Source organism: Ceratosolen solmsi, unplaced genomic scaffold (genome assembly GCF_000503995.2).
Source record: "Ceratosolen solmsi marchali unplaced genomic scaffold, CerSol_1.0 scaffold19, whole genome shotgun sequence".
NCBI lineage: Eukaryota > Metazoa > Arthropoda > Insecta > Hymenoptera > Agaonidae > Ceratosolen > Ceratosolen solmsi.
The window spans coordinates 1,557,902-1,584,912 of NW_011948443.1; the positions used below are offsets into that span (position 1 = coordinate 1,557,902).

General features: G+C 25.4%; 3 protein-coding genes and 1 long non-coding RNA gene across 5 annotated transcripts; 2 read left to right on the forward strand and 2 right to left on the reverse strand.

Moving 5' to 3' along the window:
* Positions 1-952: 952 nt before the first annotated feature.
* On the reverse strand, positions 953-4,060 carry Bem46 (abhydrolase domain containing 13-like protein Bem46). Of its 2 annotated transcripts, none has more exons than XM_011504221.1 (5): positions 3,913-4,060; positions 2,169-2,400; positions 1,884-2,077; positions 1,316-1,476; positions 953-1,248 (listed from the first exon to the last, which is right to left on the reverse strand). In XM_011504221.1, exons 1-5 carry the CDS (start codon positions 3,992-3,994, stop codon positions 976-978), a joined length of 942 nt encoding a protein of 313 aa, XP_011502523.1. In that variant the 5' UTR covers positions 3,995-4,060; the 3' UTR covers positions 953-975. The 2 variants fall into 2 exon arrangements, with proteins under 2 accessions (XP_011502523.1, XP_011502522.1); XM_011504220.1 differs by lacking the exon at positions 3,913-4,060 and adding an exon at positions 2,476-2,632.
* Positions 4,061-4,266: 206 nt separating this feature from the next.
* Positions 4,267-5,483, forward strand: LOC105365928 (palmitoyltransferase ZDHHC3). Its single transcript, XM_011504223.1, has 5 exons — positions 4,267-4,383; positions 4,447-4,632; positions 4,699-4,920; positions 4,997-5,209; positions 5,276-5,483. The coding sequence occupies exons 1-5, from the start codon at positions 4,303-4,305 to the stop codon at positions 5,435-5,437; spliced, it is 864 nt and encodes a 287-aa protein (XP_011502525.1). The 5' UTR covers positions 4,267-4,302; the 3' UTR covers positions 5,438-5,483.
* A 1,116-nt stretch (positions 5,484-6,599) lies between these two features.
* LOC105365927 (uncharacterized) lies at positions 6,600-6,940 on the reverse strand. Its single transcript, XR_912987.1, has 2 exons — positions 6,846-6,940; positions 6,600-6,742 (listed from the first exon to the last, which is right to left on the reverse strand). It is a non-coding gene; the product is annotated as an uncharacterized LOC105365927 (long non-coding RNA).
* A 10,059-nt stretch (positions 6,941-16,999) lies between these two features.
* On the forward strand, positions 17,000-23,259 carry dlt (codanin-1 like protein dlt). The gene is made up of 11 exons (XM_011504276.1): positions 17,000-17,768; positions 18,177-19,164; positions 19,226-19,508; positions 19,751-20,027; positions 20,133-20,293; positions 20,384-20,986; positions 21,659-21,868; positions 21,934-22,293; positions 22,364-22,529; positions 22,652-22,920; positions 23,073-23,259. The coding sequence occupies exons 1-11, from the start codon at positions 17,000-17,002 to the stop codon at positions 23,220-23,222; spliced, it is 4,236 nt and encodes a 1,411-aa protein (XP_011502578.1). The 3' UTR covers positions 23,223-23,259.
* The last annotated feature ends 3,752 nt before the right edge of the window (positions 23,260-27,011 follow it).

A 27,011-nucleotide genomic window follows, 5' to 3' on the forward strand; every position in this document is an offset into this window, starting at 1 on the left:
AAAATTGAATTAACTGTCACTGTATGCATAATAAATTATATTTCAATTATTAAAATTTCTTTTTTATTAGAAGATATTTCATAATAAAAAAAGATATGTAAATAAAATATTTATTTTATTTATTATTATTTATTTTTTATATTTAAGATAATAGTAATTAATAGTGTATACATGTCAGATATAAAAGTTGTAATTAATTATATTTTATTTTAATACATATTTTTATAATTATTTAATGAATATTTTAAACTTATTTGGTATAAATATTTTCATAATTCACTTTTATATTAATTCAATAATAGTATAAATAATGGTAACAATGAGTTTATAAATGAAATTACTATTATTTAATAGAGATTATTTATAAAAATTACAGATACATGAAAAACAAACAATTTTCATTGATCTTTACACTCCGACTGTTCTTATTTAAAATTGATTTTTAAAATATAAAAATGGTACTGAAATTTAAAAAATTTTTACTAGCAAGCTTAAAAATGAAAAACTAATATTACTAATTTTATTTAATTGAAAATAAAAAGTAAAGTGTTAAAATTATTAATAGTAATTTATGAAATAAATTTGTTAATTAAATCACAACAGTTATATGTATTAATAATCTTACCTATTTATAAAATGTGTACTAATTTAAACTTACTAATAAATTTACTAACTAAACCTTTCTCTTTTATACAAAGTTTTTATTATATATCATATATTAATTTTATTAAGAATTAGTATTCAGTTCTAACTGTTATAAATATATTATAACATATGCAAATATCTTTAAATAAAATTTTATATTAATATATATTGATTTGAACAAGCATTAATAGAATGTAGAAAAGAATTGAATTTCTATATGCATTTATATATAAATTTATGAATAATAAATTTAAAAAACTATCATTCATTTTTTTAGCAGAATATGAAATATTTATTACTTTTCATATTATTTTTTCTATTAAATCTAACTTAAACTTCATCAATATTCCATTGTTTTGATGTCATTTGTATAGGTGGTTTTTTTCTAATCTCTTCAAGAAATATAAATATTTGTTGGTAGTATCCAGATTTATTCCAAGTTTCATTATGAGTACCATCAAGTATCTGAATTTTTCTTTTAAAATTACTACCACAAGCTTCAAAAAGTTCATCCATCATTTTAGGTGGAACTAATTTGTCTTGTCTTCCAGAAATAAAAAGCGTGGGCACAGAAATTGAATGTATTTTATATATTGACAAGTACTGAAATATGTGTTTATCAACATTTTTATAACTGTATAATATGATTTGTTATAATTAAAAGGACTACCTTATTTTTATAACAAAATATTGGAATATATTGAATAATTTTTGACTTAATTAAGTTCATTGCCATGTCTGGTATACTAGTAAAAGTATTTTCTACAATGAGGCACCAGATTCGTTGTGAAATCTCTTGTCTTGTTGCTATATCTATAGCAACAGCTCCACCTAAATGAGAATAAATACTTTCATAAAATGTGTATTACCATTGTGTTAGGCGAAATATCGAAAAATACAACTATTTAGACCTTTAAGAAATATTTATATTTTGATTATGTCAACATGATTTCTGTATATTATGTTAATGACTTAGTTTTATAAAAATTAAAAAGTTGTGCTAATAAATAATACATTTCTTAAAAAACTTTGGCTAGTTTACCAAAATATCAATTTTAATTTACATTGTTATAACTATTTACAATTAATATCCATATTATACAAGTATCAACTTATGTTTATATAATAAAAATCCTATTATTTTCCAATAGCAATAAATTTTTATTCTACCATGCATTTTTAAATAACATATATTTATATATAATTCAAATGTTAATTAGTAACTTGATTTAAATTACCTAATGATCGCCCAAAAATAATAATTTCATTTGTATTAATGTCATTGCGTGAATAAAGATATTCTATTCCAGTTCGTGCGTCCATATAAAAACCTTTTTCTGATGGAGATCCTTGTGACAACCCATAACCTCTGTATTCTAATAAAAGTACATTACAATGAACATTTTTATAAAGTAATTTAACATTATCTAATCTGCCAAATAAATATTTTTAATGAATAATAAAGAAAATATATATTGTAAAGATTTTATAACTAATAATTTCGATGAACATATATGTTTTACCTATGTCCCATATTTCCAGCATTACCATGAAGAAATAGTACAGTTGGAGCAGTTTTTATTAAATCTTCTGGTTGTGGAATGAAAAACATATGAATCAAAGTTCCATCACTAGATTTTGCATAAATGCTTTGATAAGGTAAATTATGCAAAGCCGGAGATGGTACATAAATTCGAGCATTAGCAGGTAATCTTGGATAATATAATAGTTTATCTTCTACATTATATAATACACCTATGAAAGTTAAGATAAATAATTAAAGATAAGATAAATATTTATATATTAGACACATTAAAAGAAGTCACTTACCAATAATAGCAGAACAAAGTAGAAAAAATGCAATTGCACTACCATATAACCAATAGAAAATAAGACATAATAATAAATAAACTGCAGAGAAAGCCCAAAATTTTAAAGCGGTAGCATGAAATATTCTAATTATAGAATTCATATATGTAAAATGAAACCGCAAAGACATTGTAGACTAATCCTTGGTATTATTTATTACTAATTAAAAATATATAATATTAAACACTAAAGTATATTAAATATCAATATCCTTCTCTTAATCATCTTACTTTAATGTTGTAATCTCATTAAAATATAAATTAGAAAAATTGTATATGCTCTACTTTTGCAAACAATATTCATATTGCTGAAATATGAAAATAATATAGTAACTAATCTCTATTCCTATTTGTCTTAAATGATAAAGATAATTAATTAGTTATAAATTAGTTATAATTTTTGTATTTTTTTGTAAACACTATCATTATTATATATATTTTATTAGATTAATATTAATATTTTTATTTTACCATTGTACAAATAATAAGTTTTCAACAAATTATTCTGGTAATTAACATTTAATGATTAATATCTTTTTTTATTAATATTTTAAGAGCGTTTATTTTTTTAAATTCTATTCTATTATGTTTTCATTTTTTATTAATAATCCATCATTGACAACAATAATTCTAATAAAAATTATTTAAACAATAAAAAATGCAGTAATTTTTTTTCGAATTATTATATAAATAAATTTAAATTATTTTCAAATATCATAGCTTTACAATTTTATTTTCCAATGAAAATAAATATTTTGAAAATATTGTTATAAATAAATATAATTATTGTAAAATTAATGCTCCTTCGTTAAAAATTTTGGTGGAAAAAAAACAAATTATTTATAAATTTTCGAATTAACCCTCGTTTTTTGGATTCAAAATAGAATTACTGCTATTAACCTACAAATTTGGAGTTTTTCAATTCTTTTATCATTATAAAAGATTATTATATTTTTTAAGGATTATTAATTTATATTTATGAAATATATCGTAATGAAATTATATCTTTAAAACTTTGAAATGAGATGAATCAATTAAAAAGACATTTTCATAGTTATTTTTTCATATATTCATTTTACATTAAACTGAATTAAAACTTTTACTGGCAAGAGTAAATGATGTGAAATTATAAAATATTGATAGTAAGATAACAAACCTATATACAATAAAATAATATATACAAAAAAATAAATCTATTTGCATTTATGTAACGTTAATATTTAATCTTCAATATTTCATATAAATAATAAAATGTATTTATAGTATCAAAGAATAGAAAGTAAAAAAAATTCCAGGTTTGAAATATATTTTGATTTTCAGAATATAGTGTATGCTATTACGTATAAATTAAAATGTTTATGAGAATTACAATGAGTGGTTTATTAATAATTTTTGTTACCTATATATTTTCTATGCCAATTGTTGATTCTTAAAAAAGATTTCATCATAAAATGGAAATATAAAGAATTGTTGATTGCCATTACCTATTTCGATAATGAAGTGTTTTCAGATTTTGAAGTTTCAAATTATGTACAGTGAATACATATAAGTTTTTATTAGAGGTTATAAATAAAAACAACCCTTTATTTTTAAGATGATAATATTATAACAGAAAAATTATGCATGAATGAAAGATTAGTATTTTGTATTATTTAAGTTTTTTTAATGAATATCTATATTTTTAATTATTACTTTTCAAAAAAAAGATTAAACTTTTTTTTCAATGATAAAATTCAGGATTTGTTATATTTCTATCATTAATTTTGAAAATCAGGTATTTTTGTATATAATGGATTATGAATATAAATCTTTTCATAGGGAAAAGGATATTCATAATCGTTGTTGCAGTGGAAAATTTTGGTGTATTAAGGTATGAATACTACAAAAATATTTATATTAACAGTTTTCTAATTTTGAAATTGTATCTTTAAAGGATATATGTGGAATTATCTGTGTTATTTTGACATGGCTCTTAATAATTTATGCTGAATTTGTTGTTATGGCTGTAATTTTGATTCCTACAATAAATTCCATTTATTCCAGTTTAAATATGGCCATATTTCAGACATTAGCTTTTTTAGCTTTTATTTCACATCTAAGAACAATGTTTACAGATCCAGTAAGTAAATTAATATTTAATTTATTATTTAATTTTTTATGTCTGTTTCATAAATAAAATCAAAAGGGTGCAGTACCAAAAGGAAATGCAACAAAGGAAATGATACAACAAATGGGATTTAGAGAAGGTCAAGTAGTCTTTAAATGTCCAAAATGTTGCTCTATTAAACCAGATAGAGCACATCATTGTTCTGTATGTCAAAGATGTATTAGAAAAATGGATCACCATTGTCCATGGGTAAATAATTGTGTAGGGGAAAATAATCAAAAATATTTTGTCCTTTTTACTGTGAGTAAAATTCAAATTTGATAAAATTTATTATTTATTTTTAAAATTTATTATGTATATATTTATTTTATTTCAGTTTTACATTGCTGGTATATCATTACAGTCATTATTTTTATGTATACAACAATTTACTACTTGTGTAAGACAAGAATGGCGGGACTGCACAGCATTTAGTCCACCAGCTACAGTTGTATTGTTATTATTTTTGACATTTGAAGCTTTATTATTTGCTATTTTTACTGCAGTAATGTTAGGAACACAACTTCAAGCTATTTGGAATGATGAAACAGTAATTAATTATATTTAATTTCTAATGAAAAATAAAAATTCTATATTTATTATATTCTAATATCAGGGTATAGAACAATTAAAAAAAGAAGAAGCTCGATGGGTACGAAATAGCCGATGGAAGTCTATTCAAGCTGTTTTTGGACGATTTTCAATTGCATGGTTCTCACCTTTTACAACTCCTCCAAATGCCAAGATAAAACTTGATTCGTTTTTATATTCTGTTTGAATAAATTATTTTAGAATTATCAAAATATTCTAATTTTATATTAATGAAGGAATAGATTACCAAAGTTTATCGAATTATTTTTAAATATTTTTATTAATTCGTTTTTTATAATTGTATATTATTCATGCGTAATTGCATATATAATCTTAATATTTTTATTTTATTTTTAAAGACTTGATTATTAAAAATTATTACGATTGTATTTTAATACAATTAATGTAAAGTATTCTGTCAATTTTATGTTACATTGTAGTTCTATTATGATTAACTTTTTATTAGTATTTTATTTAATTTAATGCCATAATGCAAAATTTTTTATGAAAATCTATTAATTTAGATGATTATTTTTTTATAGAATAACATTTTGGTTTTTACTATTTTTTTAAGGCAAGTAAATGAAAAAGTTAATTTATAAACAAAAATATATTAATATTTCATTTTTAAGATGATATAAATATAAATAATAAATAATTATTATTCATTATTAATTATAAGTACATGATTTTAAAAACTTTATTGACCTAACTTTCAGACTTGTATATTACACATTAGTATTATTCTACAGAAAAAATTATTTAAGAATCTACCTTTGATTAATATATATATACTTCAAAATTTTAATTGAATAATATCTGTATAAATGCAAAAAATGAAATTGAATTAGTAAATATACTTTAATGTAGAAAAATAAAAATGATTTTTTAGAATAAAGTTCTATACTCAACATTAATATTACAGTGATCTAAAGTAATTAATTGTACATATATAAAAATGTGCATATATCTACTTATAAAAATTTAATTTTATGTCAATTATTAATAAATTGTACAATGAAATATTTAATTTTTACAAATAAATTTATTGTTTAATTAAATTTTTAGAAAAATAATTTCATTTATAATAAATTCGTAAGTTTTTTATTTATTCAACTACAGAATTCTTTAGTTGGCTTGTGTTTAGATTTTTTTGATTTATCTTTTCGTTTAATAACTTGACTTAACCAACGACTAACTCTTGTTGTTATTTTTAAAGTACTTGCTGACTGTTTGTATTTATCAATCAATACATCTGCAAATAAAATTTTGATAAATACCTACATAAAATTAAATAAAATTAAACTTTTGTACCTTGCATGCAAAAAAAAATATTTGTTTTACTAAAATTTTTTTTTTTTTGTCCATTTTTTTCTTTACCTACACCGGAATAACATATTTGTACAGATTTTGTTGTTACTGTACTCATGATTGTATAAATATCATGATTTATACCTTGATTTCCATCAATTAAAAAATAAAAATAATTTCTCTAAAATATAATACATCCATATATATTTGCATAATTAAAGTCAAGAAAATTTGTTCATTTTTCTAATTTTATAAAACAAAATTTTTATATATTAAATATTTACCAATGCATTCTGTTTTGATACATCTTGCTCAAGAATATTATCAAATAATTTAAATGTTTCTAAATTATTTATTGGTAATATTATATCTAACTTTTTTTTAAGTTCTTTGACATATGTACTAGTATATACTTTTATAGAATTTTGATTTATTAAACTACCAAATTTACTTTCAATGGTATTGTTTATATTTTTTTGAAACGTTTCCAGCCTTTCCAAAATATTTTCTTCAATTTCTTCTAGTATTTGCAAAAATGCTACATTAATATTTTCTAGAAAGAAAAATTGTTAAAAATTATAATTTTACTTAATTTTATAATTAAAAGTGAAAATAAATATGTAAATTCATATTAATTCTTTATGAAAATAGTATAATTAAAATAAATTTAATATCAATAGTATAAAATAAAAATATGTAAAACAATTATATAATTTAATCACATTTCGACAAAGATATACCAATAATTGATTCATTTTTGTATACCTATATTATTTATTTATATCAATCAATCAATTCATATATAAAATTTACTAAACTCATAAATCAACGGAATATTAATTCGTAGAACTATATTTCTTATTTGTCTGTTTAGATGAAAACAATAATTATCAAGGATAATATTCAAACATTTAAAAAATTTTATGGTATAATTTAAATAGTGAAACGGTTAAAATAAATTGTAATCGATTAATTAAAGATGTATTTATCATTGTTAAAAAAATTATTTTTATGCAACTATTTACGAATTTTAAAATTGTATATAAATAAAATTACCACTATTGTTCATAATGTAAATCCATCGATTGATTTTATCTGCTTTATTGTAAAAGGAACACGAGAGTTCTTTATAATTGATATCATTCTTTTTCAATAATGTTTCTTGCTTTTTTTTATAAAATTGTAATGATTTGCAACTGTTTAGTTCTGACATGTTGATTATATTGACCGATACCGAAAGATATATGATAATCAATTGAATTGAATAATTGAATTCCTCTCTGAATATTATCAATTTTTTATATTCGTATATTATCTCAATGTTAATTTGTATATTGTCTCAATATAGGGCAGATTTAGTTAATGTATTTATTTCCAATTAATTTTTATTTTCTTATAAAAATGTAAGTTTTATTAAAATATATAGTTTAAATAAGGTGAATGATGGGATGATGGGAGCATGCGTTTTTTAATGGAGTAGAAGGGATAGATAATTTTGTCTACAAGAAATAATTTTGATTTGCTGAATTTTCAATTTGATATTTTAAGAAAAATTTTAACATTTTTGTATTTAATAGAAAATTATTTTTAATACATAGATATTATAAAATTAAATTACCAGTTTATTATTCATAGATATACTATACTAAATTCAATATTTAGTATGATTACATTGTAGTACTTATATTGCTTCAATTCATAGAATTAAAATTATTATGAAGAGCTTTACATTAAAAACAGTATAATTATATTAAGAATGTGGATTATTTGGATATCCGTGTGATAATGTTTTTCGGTGTCGATTCTAGACGTTTCTAACATTTGTAAACTACATCTTCACGTTTGAAATAATTTACAATTATGACAAACAGAAAAAATATGTGTTCACATTTATGTTTCGGTAATTGAAGAATCAACGAGTATATCGATATGTTTGAGGTAATTCTTGTTCATTAATATGCAAAATATTATCAGGTACTTAAGAACAACAGGTATTACTAATTTGTCAATTTCAATAATAAAATTATTATTTATTGAATTCATGAATTAATATGGATCCGTTCTGAAGAAATTCTGAGATCAATATTGAGATTTTCGAACTAGATTATCGAGGCACCATTGTATGAATCTAAAGTAGCATTAATCTGTTTGATTTATGACTTATATAAAATATTTTAAAATATAAAATATTAAAATTCTAAAAGGATAAAATATTTGAAAATCACAGTAATTTACTGAATAAGCTACATAAATTTTCAAAAATTTTCAAATATAGTAGCCCTGTGAATTCAATAGAATTCGAATATGGTCTTAGAGTACTTTTATTTTAATAAAATTCTGCGTATATTTGAGTATTATTTCAATTGAATATTATAAAGTTTTATCATTAGCAGCAAGATAAAAGAATATAAACATAATTAAAATCCAGAAATCATGAAAGATAAAGAAGAGATAAAAATCAAATACCTTTTTACCATTTTTTAGAAGATTTTTTACATTCTATAGTTATTTATTAGTGGTATTTAGTTAAGAATACCTGCAAATCTTCGTGGTATATCAATTTATAATTATGCCATGCTATATGTAAATATTTGTTCATGTAGATGCCTATTCCAATTTTTATTATTCTAGTCGATATATTGAATGGGGATTGTTTTGAAGATTTAGTTTATTAATTCTATTAAATTACATTGAAAAGTATAGAGTAACTTTTTTTTTATCTATTTCCCTTGAATCTGATAACAATTTTCAAAAAGCCGTAATAAATACTGAAAAGTTCTTTGCATTCATCATTACAATGTCCCGTAGGTGTCCGTAAAGAAGATACTTCGATCATGTTTCGATTGCATTAATAAAGAATTAATAAATAGATAAAAATATGCATTAAATGTAATATTCCATTAAATAGAATATCGATTTTTGATATATATGATTACTTATATGATTTTATCATATATTTTATCATATATATGATACATATATATGATTTTTTACTATATAGTATTTAAAATTTTCAAATATCCTTTAAAAAGATTTATTGAAACATTTAAATATTTAAAGATATTAAAAATTGTATTTAAAAAAAATGGTATATTTGCTTCATTTATAATGTAAAAAATACATAAATGAAACTAGTAAAAAATAAAAAATTACAATATTATGATTTAATTTATTATTATATATTATATATAATATATTATTTTAAGTTTGATATTGATAATATGTAAACAAATTAAAAATATTTATAAAATGATATAGCATCGATACAAATTATGTTTTTATACGGAAGCGCGTTTCTAAAATTATAGTTAGTATTTTTACATTTTTTAAATCTAACTTGTTAATTTTTATTTTTATAAATTTAAAATATAAGATTGCATGTTTTTAAAGAACATGTATTTTTTCATAAAGTAATGATAGTATCATTAATGATAGTATATTATTATTATCCTATACGAATATATAATAAAATTGAAAACTTTACAAGAATATATAATCTTACCTTTATCATGCATATAAATGTATAAATGTATTTCAATTAAATAAATAAATGACGTAAGTGTATATTTACTTTTACTGGATATAATTAAAATAATTTTATTAAAAACAACTCAATTTATTCTTTATTTACTTATTGATTGAGAAATTTAAATACCTACTTGCACAATCTGAAATATATTAAATATACTTAGCTATATTAATATTTCTAATTAAAAAAAGGATATACCAACAAAATTAATTTATATTAACAAATAGGATTGTGTGAAAGATACGTAACGATACAAAATTTTTAGTTAAGTAGGGATAACTTTATAAGTTAGTATTTATTATTGCTTTAAAGTTAAATTTAACTTTCTATCTATATGTAACATAAGAATATAAACGTTCATTAAATTATTGCAGGCTTATCATCCTTAATTATTTTTCCACCGTATTCAATTCGATTATAAAAATTCTTGCTTTATATTTGTTACGGATTAAAAAGTTGAAAGGCGAAAGTAGGAGAGATATGAACGCGCAATTCAGTTATTTAAGTAAAACAACAGCAACGAACGTTCCAGGCTATGCCCTGTTGATGTGACAACCAATATCGTCATGGCAACAAACACTGGCGTTTACGGAATAGTGCGATAATATTTAAGGACTGCGCTTCACACGCAGCAATTCAGTTTGCCTCAGTCTAGTAACAATTACATAGTCATTATAACAAACGCACTATACATCTTCAAGCATTCTCTACAGTTATCACTCATTGTAGCACTATACATACGTAATAATCAATCAAGTAAATAATCTAAGAAAGAAATAGTGACACTATATTCTAAAATTCATTAAACTAAACTTAAATTAATAACACATTAGTACTAAGATAAAACAACAGTGAAAACATAAATGCTCACGGATAAGACCGACGCATACACAAGCGCGGCACCAAGCATACAACTACCGAAGCAACTCACAGATAAGACCGACGCATACACAACCGCGGCACCAACGTATAATACAAACATCAGCAGTTTAATGTTTTATAAGATAGCATCTACTCATTATACAACGAAAAGGATATACACTCATCAACACGTATCAATATAGAAGAAACTTCACGTATTTAATTAAATCATACCATTATTCATATACTTCATGATCATTAATTATTTATTAACAATAAACAGCATGAAAAGCAGATTAACGCGCTTCCCTTCTGCCTGGGATCAGACTAAAAACCTCCTCATGATGGTGGGTGGAGGCTTGCTGGCAAGTGGAAGGGGCAATGCAATTATTCAATACTGCCTTTAATGGTTATAGTCTTTCCTTTTATTAAATATAATAAATAGTGAATAGTTAATAATATTGAGTTCGTTCATTCTTTGAGTTCGTTGGCCAATGTTTACAAAACAAATGTTCGCGCGCTCATACCTCTCCCACTTTGTATTCCTAAAAACTGCTGTAATTCGTAACACCTTCCATTTATCTACACTTTCTTCCACCAGTAAACTGGTGGACTTAGTCTAATTCTAACCAGTTTAGTCCTTCGAACCGGATAAGTGGAAATTACTGCATTCCTTCAATATCCATACAATAGGAAGGACGTGCCGCTCCACCCTCATCATATACCATCACAACATTGAAGTTCTATCATAAGGACACACGGTAACTGTGTCACAATGCACAAGAATCTCTTAAACACTGTATGTATTCCGTTGTTGTTCTCTCATACTACATCACTAGTAAGAAAATGCTAAACCACGAGAAAAACGAAGCGAGGACTCCTGAAGTAATTATCAATCAAGAATGGGAAGAACACTTAACCTGCAGTGTATCTAAAGAGCGATGACCCACTGAATACACTAAACACGCGCGCAAGGCTCAAGGCCAGTGGTCTCTCATTTCTGCAATAAAGGAGCTAACTGAAAAGCTCTAGGCATCTCATTTGGACACATTCATTAAAGAAATTCTATGCATAAATTAATTTATTGACGACCTACACTAGACATTTAAAAATAAAGCATAACTATCTTGAGATCATATGACCTGTCAGATCATGACTACTTTACGAAGAACGCCCAAAGAGAAGAATTCAAGCATCATTCCTCAGTGCAATTAGCCATCACCAGGCTATGTCATGAATTAGATGAATTAACAAGGATAACCATAAAGTCCGATGAAATATCGCCTATGATGGGACAATCAAGGGAAGTGGCCTGTCTTCATGACATTCCAATTCCGAAATTTTCAGGCGATTATTTAGCATGGCCCATATTCCTGGCTTTATTCCAATCAATGATTCTAAATAGCCAAGGGCTCAGTAACGTTTTACTACTAAAAACTGTATTATCTCCGAACATCACTCTAAAGCTCGGCAGCAATGGTCATCTAGGGTTTCTCACTACAAAATGACTCCCTTGCACTCGCTTGAGAATATCTAACAAAGCGATATGAGAACTTTCGACTGGCCATAAAAACTCATCTCCAAAAACTCCTCACCACTTCAACAACAGTAAAAAAAACAGGCAAGTGATGCTAGTGCCTTATTAAAAAGGTTGCGCTTATTAGACATCACCACCGATGCATGGGACTGCATGATCGTCCACTAAGTTACTTGACAACTTGACTATCAAACCAGAGTGCAATTGGAAAGCTCACTTGGCAACTCCACTTCCTACCCCTAGTTTGAACAACTCAAGGCATTCTTAATGTCTCAAGTAAGGGTTCTAGAGAACATAGAGAATCCAACGGGATAAAAAATTTCAGTGAATTGAAGAGTTCACAAGAAGGTCCCAAGAATAACAAGATGTGAGACTGCTGTCAACAGGAACATTTGCTGACCGTATGCCCAACGTTCAAAGAAATGTCGATAGCGGAAACAAAAGGTTTCGTAAGTAACCGACACTTGTGTTACAACTGCTTGGGACCCCATCCCATTTACTTGTGCAGGAGCAAGCATGACATGTCACGAGCGGCATAATACACTACTGCATGATGAACAAGTCTCGACACGAAGGTACACTCAACAGATTCATACTAAATAGAGTCTCAGACATACTAGTGCCCTGAGCAAGAAGCCGTCTCAGGTCTTTTTCATCCGGAAGCCGTCGCAGGCAGAGTCTCAAACATACTAGTGCCCTGAGCACACTATGGATTCATAAGTGTGAGACTTTTACCTAAGGGAAGGTAAGGTCATAAAGTCTCGCATCAGTTGACGCGACCTTGACGATGAGTATGGACATATTCTACTTACGAAAACCAATAGTAGACTTAGTAGAGGAACTTTCCGTTCCTTCTTCAAGAGGACTGCCACTGGACACTTATCTTCGAACTTCGATAAGGGAATATGTCTTCTGTCCTTTAGGACTTGTAACGACCTTTGTCTTGAACTACGTTCTGGTCGGACCTCCACTTTTTAATTGAATAAGTACTGTATTGAGAGTTTTTGAACATTGAAAAATGCGCCCCTTAAATACATTAGTTGATCATGAACTTTATTTGAACCCCTTCCGTTATTTTTCGTCCAATCAGGATTCCTCCATTACAGAGCAAGGGCAGCGCCTCTTGTGGTTTCATAGTTAATTAAAGGCGTAGTCATCTCTTGGTGTTCACGGTAAGACGAGCTCTCGTTGCCTCTGACGCATCTGGCGACAGCATGACAACTTGTTGACAGCGAGAAGGGGATAGGGGTCCGCTAGTACATACTACTTGATGTAGTTACCAATCGGAGCGAATTCATACAGATGCCTAATGAGTTGGGTTTACCCGTGTTTATTGTCTTGTTTTGCCATATGTTTTATAACACTATTGCTAGATGGTTGTAAGCAAGAAACTTTTGAAATCTGAAAGATAAATTTACGATGTTGTTTTGCCAGATGTTATATTGCATGGAATAAAGGAACACAAATATTCACCTGGATTTTAATTTTTTTAATTTTGTACATTTTAATACATTATATCTTAAAATGTGTTATTATGTATATACAAACTGTTCGGAATTGGAGCATTTTTTCGAGCCCTTTGGTACTCGGAACTTCACCAAGCCTTCTAACCCTCGAATGTTTACATTTGCTTACGCCGAATTCTCGACTAACTCAAAGCTTAGATTCTCGAACGTTCTGCAAGGCTGCTTCGCCTTCACATAGCAACGTCGATTAAATTGTCGAATCTTCCAAGACTTTGCTTTCGCCGACTTCTCGGATAGTCCAAAGCTTCAATTCTTGAATCTTCCACAAGGCGGCTAGTCTCCGCATTGCAGCACTTAAGCATTGTCGCCAGCTATAGCTGCCGTGCCGATAGTTAAGGATGCGCGCATCAAGACTTCTCGTAATTGTCACTTCGCAGTCACTCGTTACACAGTGCCAGTTATTCCTCCGAATCAGTCACTAGTCCTAGCCAGTCATCTACGCTCAAGCCACACCATTAAACGGAGTCTATAGCAGAGAGACAGTCATCACGCAACACACGCTCTCTCAGCGCAGCCATTGCAAAGAACATACGTTTAATTCTCCAATGTGCAACGGTTAACAACAAGTGAAAGGCTGACGGCAGTTCTAGAAAACAGTTGACTACACAAAGCATGGTATTGGACCCTTCTTCACTCGAAGATATATCAGCAGTCTTTATTAAGAATAACTACCACATAAAAAATCCCATACTCCCCTTATGAGTATGGTCGACTCACCCTGCTAATCCCTGCCACATTAACCCAGATCACATTCCCAAACTCCCCTTATGAGTATGGTCGACTCTCCTGCTAATCCCTGTGACATTAGCACAGATCATATTCCCATACTCTCCTTATGAAATGGTCGGCTCTCCTTGCTAACCTTTACAACGTTAGCATAGACCACAAACCAAGCCATATTCCCCTTCAAGGCATATACAAAATTAATTGCTGATCCCCATAACGTCATCGACAACACCGTCACCATTACCTAGTAGCAACTACATCATTGTGATATAACATAATTCACTCTCAACCGCGAGAAATGAAAACAGAACAACAATAGTGAAATTGTCAATAAAACCAAATAAATGATGTCCTAAACGAAGTTTACACACACTATACATATTTACAACCTTTCCACTTATGTCCTTTCCTAAGTATCGCTAAGACGGGCGACAAATAAACTGAACTATTGAACTTGTCAGTTCGAGCCAGAAGCAAAATTCATTTGATCCTTCGAATCGGATAAAATAAACAAACGGATTTTTGAACACATACATAGAAGTGTCTAGAATGTTTATCATGTATTATGTTTTATTGTTTATTATTATTTATTTATTTTTAATTTATTATTGTTCATTATGTATAGAAGTTTGTTCTATTAACTATTTTTATTTAATATAATTTTATTCAATTGCATTATTGTTTATTATTGCTATCCATAAAAATTTTTTATTTTATGAGTTTTGTAACGCGAAATTGTTTGATTAACTAAAAAATTGGATATCTATAACTCTTTTCTAGTCTTGAATTATTTTCTTTATTTTTTAAAAAAATTTTTCAATGAATTTTGCAGTTAATTTTAATTATTCATCTAAATCATAGAACTCAGAAATCGGTATAATAAAATTTAAATTCGTTAAACTAAATTGTGTTAAGAAAATTAAATGAAAATATTAATATTAAAAATCAATTTATTTACACAAATATTATATATTTTTAATAAAAATATTAATTATATAAAGATAATAGAAATAAATGTATATGTAAAAATGAAATTATCTACGATTTTTTTATTATATAATTTGAACATGTAAATTTATCACTATTTTTTTATTTAACAAGTATTTAAATTGAAAAAAATAGATAATATTATAAGCTCATAAATATTTGACCGCAATTTGTAATTTTTATACATTTTTCAAAACTCAAATATTTTTAATTTTGATTATTTGTTTCTAAGGAAAAGTACGAAATATAGAAGAATGATAATGGATTGTTTCACGTTGTCTCATCTTTTAGTGGCGGGAATTATCGGACCACGTAGGTTTATTGTTGATTATAGTTAAGCGTAATATGATGTACGATCATTATTTATAAACATAATACTATTTAAACTCAAACAAATGAATATTTTTATTTGAATAAAAATTATCTATTATTATCAAATAAATGATAAATAATTTTAAAAGGCTTAATAATAAACGCTGTAATTAAAATATTTATTTTATTAACAGTAGATGACAAAAATGGCACAAGAAATACTAAATAATTTATTGAATTTCAAAATTTCACCTGAAAAAATTATTGAATGGTTAACAACTGATAATTTTAATGTAAGTTTTTAACATTATAATTTTTATTTTAGATATTCCATTTCCAAATATATAGGTTATGTCATTATATTTTTATATTCCTTAAAATATATTATTTGTAAAATTATTAATATTTATACAAGTTTTTATATAATTTTCTAGGATATTAAATGGACTGATTTTAATAAGAATTGTCGCAGAGAAGAATTTGTTATTTTTTTTTTAAATTATTTACATGACCAATTTACAAGGTAACATTTAAAAAATGTTTAAAATAATTATTTAAATTAATTTACCTTTATTATACAATAATATAAATAATACACTTATTATTTTTCAAATTTTATATTATAATTATATAATTTTTATTATATAGGTAATCATCGTTTTTGTATAATATTTTATTTTAATTTTTAGTATTCTTCACAATAATAATTTTTCAAAACAAACAGGAAAAACAGTATTGTCTCAATCACAGATTATTAATACCAATAAATGTATAAAAACTGATGTAGAGTCATCAAATATTAATGAGAATATTTATGAATATACTTTAAATAATATTCATAAATCAAAAATTGAAACAGAAGTTAATATATCATCTGAAAAATATACACCAACAGGTTATAGTTCAGCAATAAATGATAAAAAGTTGTTAGATTGTAAAATTTTAAAAAGTACAATACCTATGGAAGATAGTGTGACTGTATTTAATAAACCGATTGAAATTTCAAATAGTAATTCAATTTTATCAAATATAACTCCACAAACAAGTACACCTATAATACAGAAATGCGATTCTGCATATAAAAAAAATGTTGAACTACTTAAATATAGTCCTAATAATAGTAATCAAATTAATAATGAAAATGAAAGTTTTGATTATGAAAAAATTATTAATATGAGAGTTGGTAAAGATGTTAGTTTTGATAATATTTCTTTCCCAAGCCTCGGAGAAAGTATGTCAAGTAGTTTAAATGTTACTACACGTTCTTCGGATGCTCATAAAAATGAATTTTTAGAATTATATAATTCAAATATTTCAGAGAATTCTCTGTCTATGAAAGATTCACAAAAATCTGTTTTGTTATTAGAAAACAACTCATCTATGTTAAATCCAATAAATGTAAAATGTTCACAAAATGGGTATAATAGTAGTTTATCTAATAACAGTTATTTTCAAGAAAATAATAGTACATCTGAAAGAAATATAAATAATATTTCTAAAAATTCAAAAATTAGCCCAAGACAAAATATTTGCTTAGGTGATTTTATTGGAACAGAAATTCGAAGTTTAAAAAAAGGCAATAGTAAAAAACATATTAAAATAATTGCAAAAAATACAGAACACAGAGACAATGATCAAAATAATGTTTCATCTAACTCTATTAAATATTTGAAATGTAACAGAAGAAGGAAGGTGAATCCTACAAGGCTTAACAATTCAGATGAAAAAGGTAATCTTTACATTTAAAGTAAAAGTAATTTTAAATACTGTAATTTTAAATTACTGATAGATTAATTTAAAAAATATTTTAGAAAAAAACAATTATAAAAGAAATATGTTGTATATGATAAGATAATAAAATATAACAGTTATTTTGAAGAATCAAGTATTAAAAGTTATCAAATTAATAAAAGAGATAATTTATAATTTGTGCATATAATACTGTAAAAAAAAGTTAAAATATGGATGAGATTCTTTGGCTTATAAGTACAGTTTCAAAATGATTAAATATGAAGGAAAATTCTGTAAATAATATATTTAATTTAATATAAAATAACAAACTAATACATTTATAAATGTTAGGTTTTATTAATAATTTATTCTCTTATACTTATTAATAATAATCATTCTATTATAGGGAATACACAAAATATTTTTGGAACTGTATCAAGACCTTTTACTCAAAATCCACAGTTTGTGAATGTATCACCAATCGATAAATCAATAGATAATGCATCTTTTGAAGTTGAAAGAAAACTTGTTAAAAAAGAACGAGAAAGAAAGTCTGATATCACAAATGTAAATACAGAAACAGCATTGGAAGTAATTAACGAACAAAATTTATCAAATAAATTATTATTTAAAACTTCACATAAGATTAACCAATCATATTCTGCAATTATTCCTGATAAAGCATTAGTGAAGAATGTAGACATTTTAGATATATTAGTTGTACTGTATAATAGATTTTTAGATTTTAACTTAATTGTTAATCCAATGACAGAATTATATTTTATTATTCAACTGATTACTATTCAATATAAGAATATTGTTCCAAAGCAATCTTCTGTATTAAATAAAATAACAAATATAGAAAACCATAAAATACATTTAAACAACGAATCTGATAATATACCCAGTAATATATTAGTATTACAAAATTCATTAAAATTTGATGATTTACAAGAAAACAATGTTAAAAATATTAATTATAGTAATGTAAATAATGAGCAGTATTTTAAAACTGATGAACTTACATATTATAATTTAATAGGTGATACAAACAAAAATATCAATTCAATTAATAAGAAATTGAAACAATTTTCAGAAAATAATAATGATTATATTACAGATCATGATAAAGCGAATAATATTGAAGAATTAAATATTGCTAAAGATTATATTAAAAAGTATCTTGATACTCCTCATAATTGTGTATACTTTTCTACTCAAGTTCTCTATTATCAAAAGCCTTTTTTAAAATGCCTAGATAGAGTAACTTTAAAACTACTTTGTGAAAATACTCAAATTATTACATTTCATCCTGATCTTTCCAAGTGTTTGGATAAAATTTATCATACAAAAGTCACAGAGTGTAATCAACTTAAGTGTCTCCTACAAGTTGGGTATGTGATAACAAAATTGAAGTTTCATACATTTTTCATCAATAATTTTTAAATATTTCAGAACTGTAGATTTCAATGTGAGTTTTCAAATAGACACAGATAACCGTGAAAATTTTCCATCAGCTGTTGCTTTTCAATGTTTTCGTAAACAACGTGACATGTTTTATGAAATTTTAAAAATTTGGGAAGATAACCATTTAATTCCAGGATGGAAATTCCAAGTAGCTTTAAATAGCAAAATTAGAACTATGCTAACAATGCATGCAGATGTTACAAATTTTACTCATTTTACACGGCTTTTCAAATCACAAATGCTTATATCATGTATATATAGTAATCAGCAGGTACTTATTGAATTTATTAAAATGTTCCTTGTTCATGTAAAGATTTATTAATAAATATATCGTTTAATCATATAAATGTACTTAAAATAAAAAATTATTTTGATTTTAATCAATTTTAATATTTAAAAAATATTAAAAATAACTATTATTTGTATTTAAAATATTATTTAAATACATTATTTGCTTAATATATGTATAAGGTGTAAACAATATTTAGTTTGAATATTACAAATTGTCAATAGGAAGATTTAGTAGATAATGAAACTTTGAGCTTCGTTAAGAATTTAAAAGACAGTAATCCTGAAAAATTAACAAAATTATCAAGAAAATTAGTTACACCATTATCTCAAAGTAGTCCAGTTCCATTGCCTTCATTTACTGGAACACAAGAATTTTATAAAGATTTTATTTTGTATTCATCTCATCCAATGTTTTATACATATTTAGAAAACACTTTTATACATGAAATTATGGAACTTAATGATTCACATTTTGTTGGAAGTGATATTGAAAAAACAGGTCAATCTGATATCTTATATTATGATTTAATGTTTCTATAAAATTTTATTTAAGCTGTAAGTGGTTTATTACATTTTCCATTTTTTATTATTTGTGGCCTTACAGAATCTGAAGTTGATCAACGCACAAAACAAAGTTTTTCTGTGTGCCTATCTAGTCTAAGATTACTTTCAAAATTCTTAGGATTTATGACTTCTTTACCCTACAGATCTGAAACTAGCATGATAGAAGATGTAATAAAGTCTCAGATTATTTTACGCAGTAAGGTATATAATATAGTTTAGTTTTCCAAAAAATTTATTGCATATTTTTATACATTCATTTTATATTAAATTCATAAAAAACTATAATTTTAGAGCTTACCTCGTATTGATTTAGAATATTGTCTTCAGAATGCTGCAATTCAAGGAAAATTATCATTAACAGTACCATGGGTAATTGAATATTTAGCTATGATGGATCATGCATCTCTTCAATTACCATATTATAAAAGGGTGTTGGAAATACTCTATTGTATTTATCGTACTTCTAATTACCATTCTGCCATAAATTTAGGTTTAATATCTCAAAAAGCTACTGCTTTAATAAGATTTACAATCGGATGGTTATTTGAATTACCGATTTTTCCTAAAGAACTGTATTTTTCTTGGCAATCAAAATATAGTGATACAAATGTTGGAATAATATACAAGATTCAGCAACCAATTAATAAACTTGAATATAATTTAGTTGATACAGAAACATCCATAGTTTCGATAAGTAATGATTTATCTTTAGATAAGTTAGAAATAATTGATGAACGAATTTTATATAATTGTTGTCCATTCTTAAAAGAATTAAGCATTTTATTAACATTTGGTAATGCAACTATAAATAATAATACTTCATATAGACATATTACCCCAGTCACTAGTCAATTACAAAAACCATCTAAGAAAATTAATACAAAGCATTTAGAGGTATGTATATAAGTATATATTATATTCATTTTTATATCATTAATACCTCAATTATGTTAAGTTTTTCAAAGGGAAGATTAAAAAAAATTTTATGTAATATTTCATGCAAAACATTGTTACATTTGATATAGATTAATTAAATTAAGGCACTAAAGTATAAAAAATGACGGGCTAGCTTTATAATACTTTGACAATAGCAAGATATATTAAAATTTTTTAGAATGTAACAATTTATATTAGCTCTGAGTTTTATATTTAATTACGCAATATGATAATCAAGGATATATAAATATATCTCATGATAAAATGACAAATGTAAATAAAATTGTATTATGTATAACATACAATTTGTATATTGAAGCAGGTATATGTTACTATTTTAGTTCATACTGAACTGTCTTTACTGTATAGAGTAAAATAGAGATTTTTTGTTTGTCAATAAAAGAAATTTTCAATTTTTCAGATCCTCTCTCTTGCTTTTTACTTACTATTCTATTTATCTTTTATGTCCATTGTATTACTGTTAAGCTTTAATTATACAAATAAGAGAAGTAACGTTTTTATACCATAGCTGATTTAAGATAGAAAGAAAATAATATATATACACATATGTAACTGATTTATAAATAATTATGATTGAAATTATTTAATTTTATATACATTTGACCATAGATTCAATTAGAAGAAGCCTTTTTTCATGGACAGGCAATATCAACACGAAAAACTGTAGAATATATATCAGAAAGAGTGGCATCTAATTGTATCAAGTATATTTATAATAATTTATTCATTGTAGAAAAAAGAAAAATGTTGGAAGCATTGAAAGGTCTTTATGAACAAAATTATCATAAAACTTTGGAGAAAAATTTTAAATTAATACAGGTGATTATTATTTCAAATCATAAAAATCTTAATTTTACCTTCAATAAATATTTATAATTTTTCAGATTGATTTACAAAAAGATATAAATACATTATCAGTTAAAGCTTCGGAGAATATTAAAAAAAAATGTGACCAAATTATACAAACGATTTGTGAATATCGTGTGATACAATCTATTGAATCTCTTTTATCTGAGGATTGTTCAAAGCCTGTTAAAAATATGTGTGTAAAAATTGCAATAAGACTGGCTATGGAAAGGATAGATCAATGGATTCATTCGCATATTATTAGAGATACAATTTTCACAAAAGATATGGATATTGAATTAAATAGAATTTTAAAACCTTATGATGAACTAATCATAGATAAACATCTTCATAATCCAAACGCTACAAATCCTAGTAGTATTTTACATAATATTAGAGTAATATATTTTAAACATAAATATTTGTTCTGAAAGAATATGTCAAAAGTATTATAATTTAATATTTCAGAGTTTTATTTGGGATTTAATAGAAACAAATGGAAGTACAATAACAATGGAGAGTCTATCTAAATTCTTGAATCAATTATATGAAAGTTTAATGCAACGTTCTGATTTGAAATATATATCAGAAATAACTATTTTATCATTAAGTATAGATTTATGCTTATTCTTAAGTACGTATTAATCTTTTTGATTTTTCTTACTATAAATAATGTTTAAATATTTGAAAATTATAATCACTTAACTTATTTATCAAACATTCATCAGTTTATCTTTAATTTATTATTATTTATAGTAATTTTCAGAAATGATTTATTTACATCTGAAATTCAAGAAAAATTTTTTAAAATTTGGAAAATAGATCGTTTTAAATATTCCTATCCAGATTCACCATTATCCAGATTACTAAGTCCTCGAAATATAATGTTGATGATGCAAGCTGATAATGATAATGTATGGATAAATTGCGGAAAGTTCTTAAGTCAGTTATTAAAAATGAATGTTTTATCAATTGACGCATTAAGTGAACAAGCTGTCGCCTTGTTTAGAAATGAATGGACTATTGTAAGAAATTATAAATATGCTTTGACAATAAAATTAAATAATTAAAAATAAAATTAATAATTAAAAAAACAGATTTATTATAGTAATAATAATACTACCAAATAAGTATTAAAAATTTTTTAATTTAACTGAATAAATTATTTAATTTACAGACAATAACAAAAAAGTTATCAATGTGCTTGAATGAAGCGATTAATAGATATAGATCATTAGATGAAGAAACTGAACGAATCAGATATTTATTAGAATGGGTAGCAGAAACTTATAATGATATGGAACATGAAAATTTCATATTTGAATAAATTATCTAATAAAATTAATTGACAATTAGGTTAAAAATGTTACAAATGTATTTTTATGACATGATTGTAGATACTCATGAATTTTGTATTATATTTAAAACTGTTCAAATGATTAGTTGTCTGTACAAAAAATTTAATATATTGACTGAATTTATTTCTGTATGTAAAATTTGTTAATTTCAAAATAATGAATAAATTAATATTTATTTTATAATGTAGGAATATTAATTATATTTAATGATTTTATTAATTTAAACATTAATTGGTAAATGTTTATAAACATTTATTAATACCTGATAATGACATTTTGATACAAAACATTGATTTTTTTTATAAATTAATTAAATATAAGTGATTAATTTAGGGTAATAAAAGACTATAATTAACAAGTATTAAACATATGTATTAGATTAACCAATTGTTTTAAGTCAATCGTATTTACTTAAGTCAAATTTAATTTATTTATTATAAATCTTGATCGGATATAAATTAAATTTTGTATATGTATTCTAATTAAGTTAGAAAATATATTAACGCATTTTTTTTAGAAATGATGATATAAACAAAAATATTTAACATTTTTAATATTTCTTTAAACACCATATAGAATTGTTTTTTACGAATATAGCTTGTTAATATAAAATCCACTATAAAAATCTTATAAAATACCATAAGCAATCTGGAAGTAATCTATATCTGCAGTATAAATGGTATATTCTCTGTATTATACCAATTATTATATGATATATTTCTTATTTAATCCTTCCAATATAAAAGTTATAATATTATTATATGAATAAATAACATGTTACAATAAACATTTCAAAATAATTTTCTACATTGTTAATTATACGTTTATTCAATTATACACCTGTTCCTTTTTATATATTTTTGCTCCATATAATTTTGATCGAATTACTTACCATTTTTTCTTATTAAAAAAACGATTATTTTTTGTAATCTACTTGATATTACATATTTTAAGTTTCATTATTTTTTATACACTGTATTATAAAAATCTTTAAAAATTTTTGATATTTTTAATTTTTATTAATTCCCTTTAAATTTATAAATTTTCTTTCAATTAATAAATTATTTATTCTATCTTTATACATTTATTCTTTATTTAATCTATTTTATTAGTTCGGTTATTAAATTCTATTAACAAATAAATCCTTTTTTTCAATATATGAAAATTCTGTATAACAAAAAATCATGAACACTTTATTGTTTAATTTACTTTATTGATAAAACATAATAAATGAAAAATAATATAATATATTTATATTCTTATTTATTGTATTAGTTCAGAATTAATGGAATATTACACTAAAATTCAATTTTATTCATTATTTAATATTTTTGTAAATATATTTTTCAATAATTTTTTTTATAAATTTACTTGATGGTTCCTATAGATGTTTCGAAATGCCAATAGAAATATAGAAGAGATCTGAGAAAAAGCTATAGGATTAATGAAAGGAAAAAATATCATCCAATAGTTCAACTGTTTGATAGTCCAGTATTTAATTTTATTTAGACATACTCTTTTATCTATATAACTTTGTTTTCCTTTTCCTCATTTTGTATTGTTGTACTTTGTTTATACTACGATGGTAATTTACAAAACAAAATAAAATAGTATTACTGTTCGAGAGTGAAAATAAAATCTCTCGAATTATATTTACTAGAAAAACTTTCAACAGCTGATATAAGAGAATTATCGAACGGATACAATAAACTAAGAAAGTCTTGCCAAGGTTGCATGAGACTCGAAAAGGTTTGTACATCTGTGAACTCGTAAACAGCCATTTATTGCGTTTTGTACTAAAGACGTAGTAATTGTTTTGAATGCAATGAAGACCCCTGCGACTTACCATCAAAACCCGACTAGCTTGTTTACAAGATTATATTTTGAGGATTAAAATATTTCAAAACAATTGAATGAAAAACATTTCTTAAAATCTGTTGCAACCCGAAATTCGGCACGCGCGACGCTCGACAATCTGCGTCGCACGTGTGCCTTCAATGCCAACAGCAAGCATGCATTGTTGTCAAGTATGACAAATGTTGCTGCTTGCATAAGCCAAGCGAAGACGCATGACCAAAAACCACCCCCACCACAATGAGTCCCGGAGAGGGGCAAATCTTCCACTTCACGCATTGCCGCCAGAGATACCCCTTCGATATTTTCATTGTCTAAGCCTAATTTCTTATGAAGTGGGAAAAGGACGTGCATATTCATCATGCCGCCCAAAAGCGGCGCGCCCTGATTGGAAAACTAAGACCAGAAGCTCCTTGAGTGGGGACTCATGGCAAGAGGCCTTAAAGATGGGAACAAGGCAGCGAAAAGACGCTGTCGCAGGACAATTGGAACACAATTGGAATTAGGCAGCCAAGGGCTGTGGACAGCCAAGTACTGTCCGCAGAGATAATTCAAGAAAAAGCTCAAGTGGGCGGTCAAGGGTTATCTCAAGGAAAGTCAAGTAATAGAAATTAAATGTCCATAGAAGCCAAGTCTAAAGATCATTCAACGAAAAAATAAGTGTTAGTAATTCAGAGCAAGACTACTGCATCCTGGTGAGTATAAGAGTCACGCCGCATGCACTTGCTCAACCGTGTGCAATTATGTCCAACTCACCGCTGGATCAGATCAAGACGATTGCATCCCTGTGAGTATAAGAGTCACGCCGCATGCACTTGCTCAACCGTGTGCAATTATGTCCAACTCACCGCTGGATCAAATGAAGATTATTGTATCCCTGTGAGTATAAGAGTCACGCCACAGGCGCTAGCTTTGCCGCGTGCAATTGTGTCCAACTCACCGATGGATCAGATTTAAACTACGATATTGCTGCGAGTACGCTAATACACTTTATCTATTCTATTATTGTTAGCTGGCGGCAAAACCGGCTCAAGACAACCATTAGCATTATCTCACACTCTCTGACAAGAAGTGCGCAGTAATTATTTACCTGTGCAATTTTCAATTCAACATCAATTCAACGATTTCAAAGCATCTTGTGTAGTAATTCATCCTATATAAGAAGCCGTTCAAGAAATCGTATCTTCATATAAGATTTAAGACGATTCTACAACACCCATATGTAAATTGTGTAATAAATTGTATAATAAATGTATAATTAACCAACTCTCACGACTCTTATACAGCCTCTACATCTCACTCCTTCCCGAACGTCTGCTAGGGTGGGCGGCAAACTAAGCTATTGAAGCATTGGCAGTCCGAGTCAAGAATAACATCACTATAATTTCGATTAACTTTGATGAATATCATTTTTATAGTTTCTACGAATTTTCCATGCATTTATAATTAATTAATGAATATTATTTACGATAAAACTTGCTAATGGAGCAGTCTACTTATAACCTAATCTAGTACCATATAAGAATACTGATTGAAATTAGGAGTAATGTAGCGAAGAAAGAGATCAAGTTCACAGCTATATATAACTAGTGTGATAAAGTAACATTGACTGAAAGAAGATAGTATAATAAAGAAACTGTACCGAAGATACGATATTGTACTTATTATGTCAATTGTTGCTGCAAATATGCAAAAATTTACCTACATTCCATATGTGCTCGCATACGCGTTCATATATTAAGAATAGACTTCTCGACTAATATGCTCCTTAATATTTAGACGCGAGCATAAAGTTCAACGCGTTAACATTATTGTAATATAGCATTAGCATTAGCATCAGCGATATACATTCATTCATTTATTTATCCTTTCAACTAAATTTTGAATAATTTTCTAAATAAGAA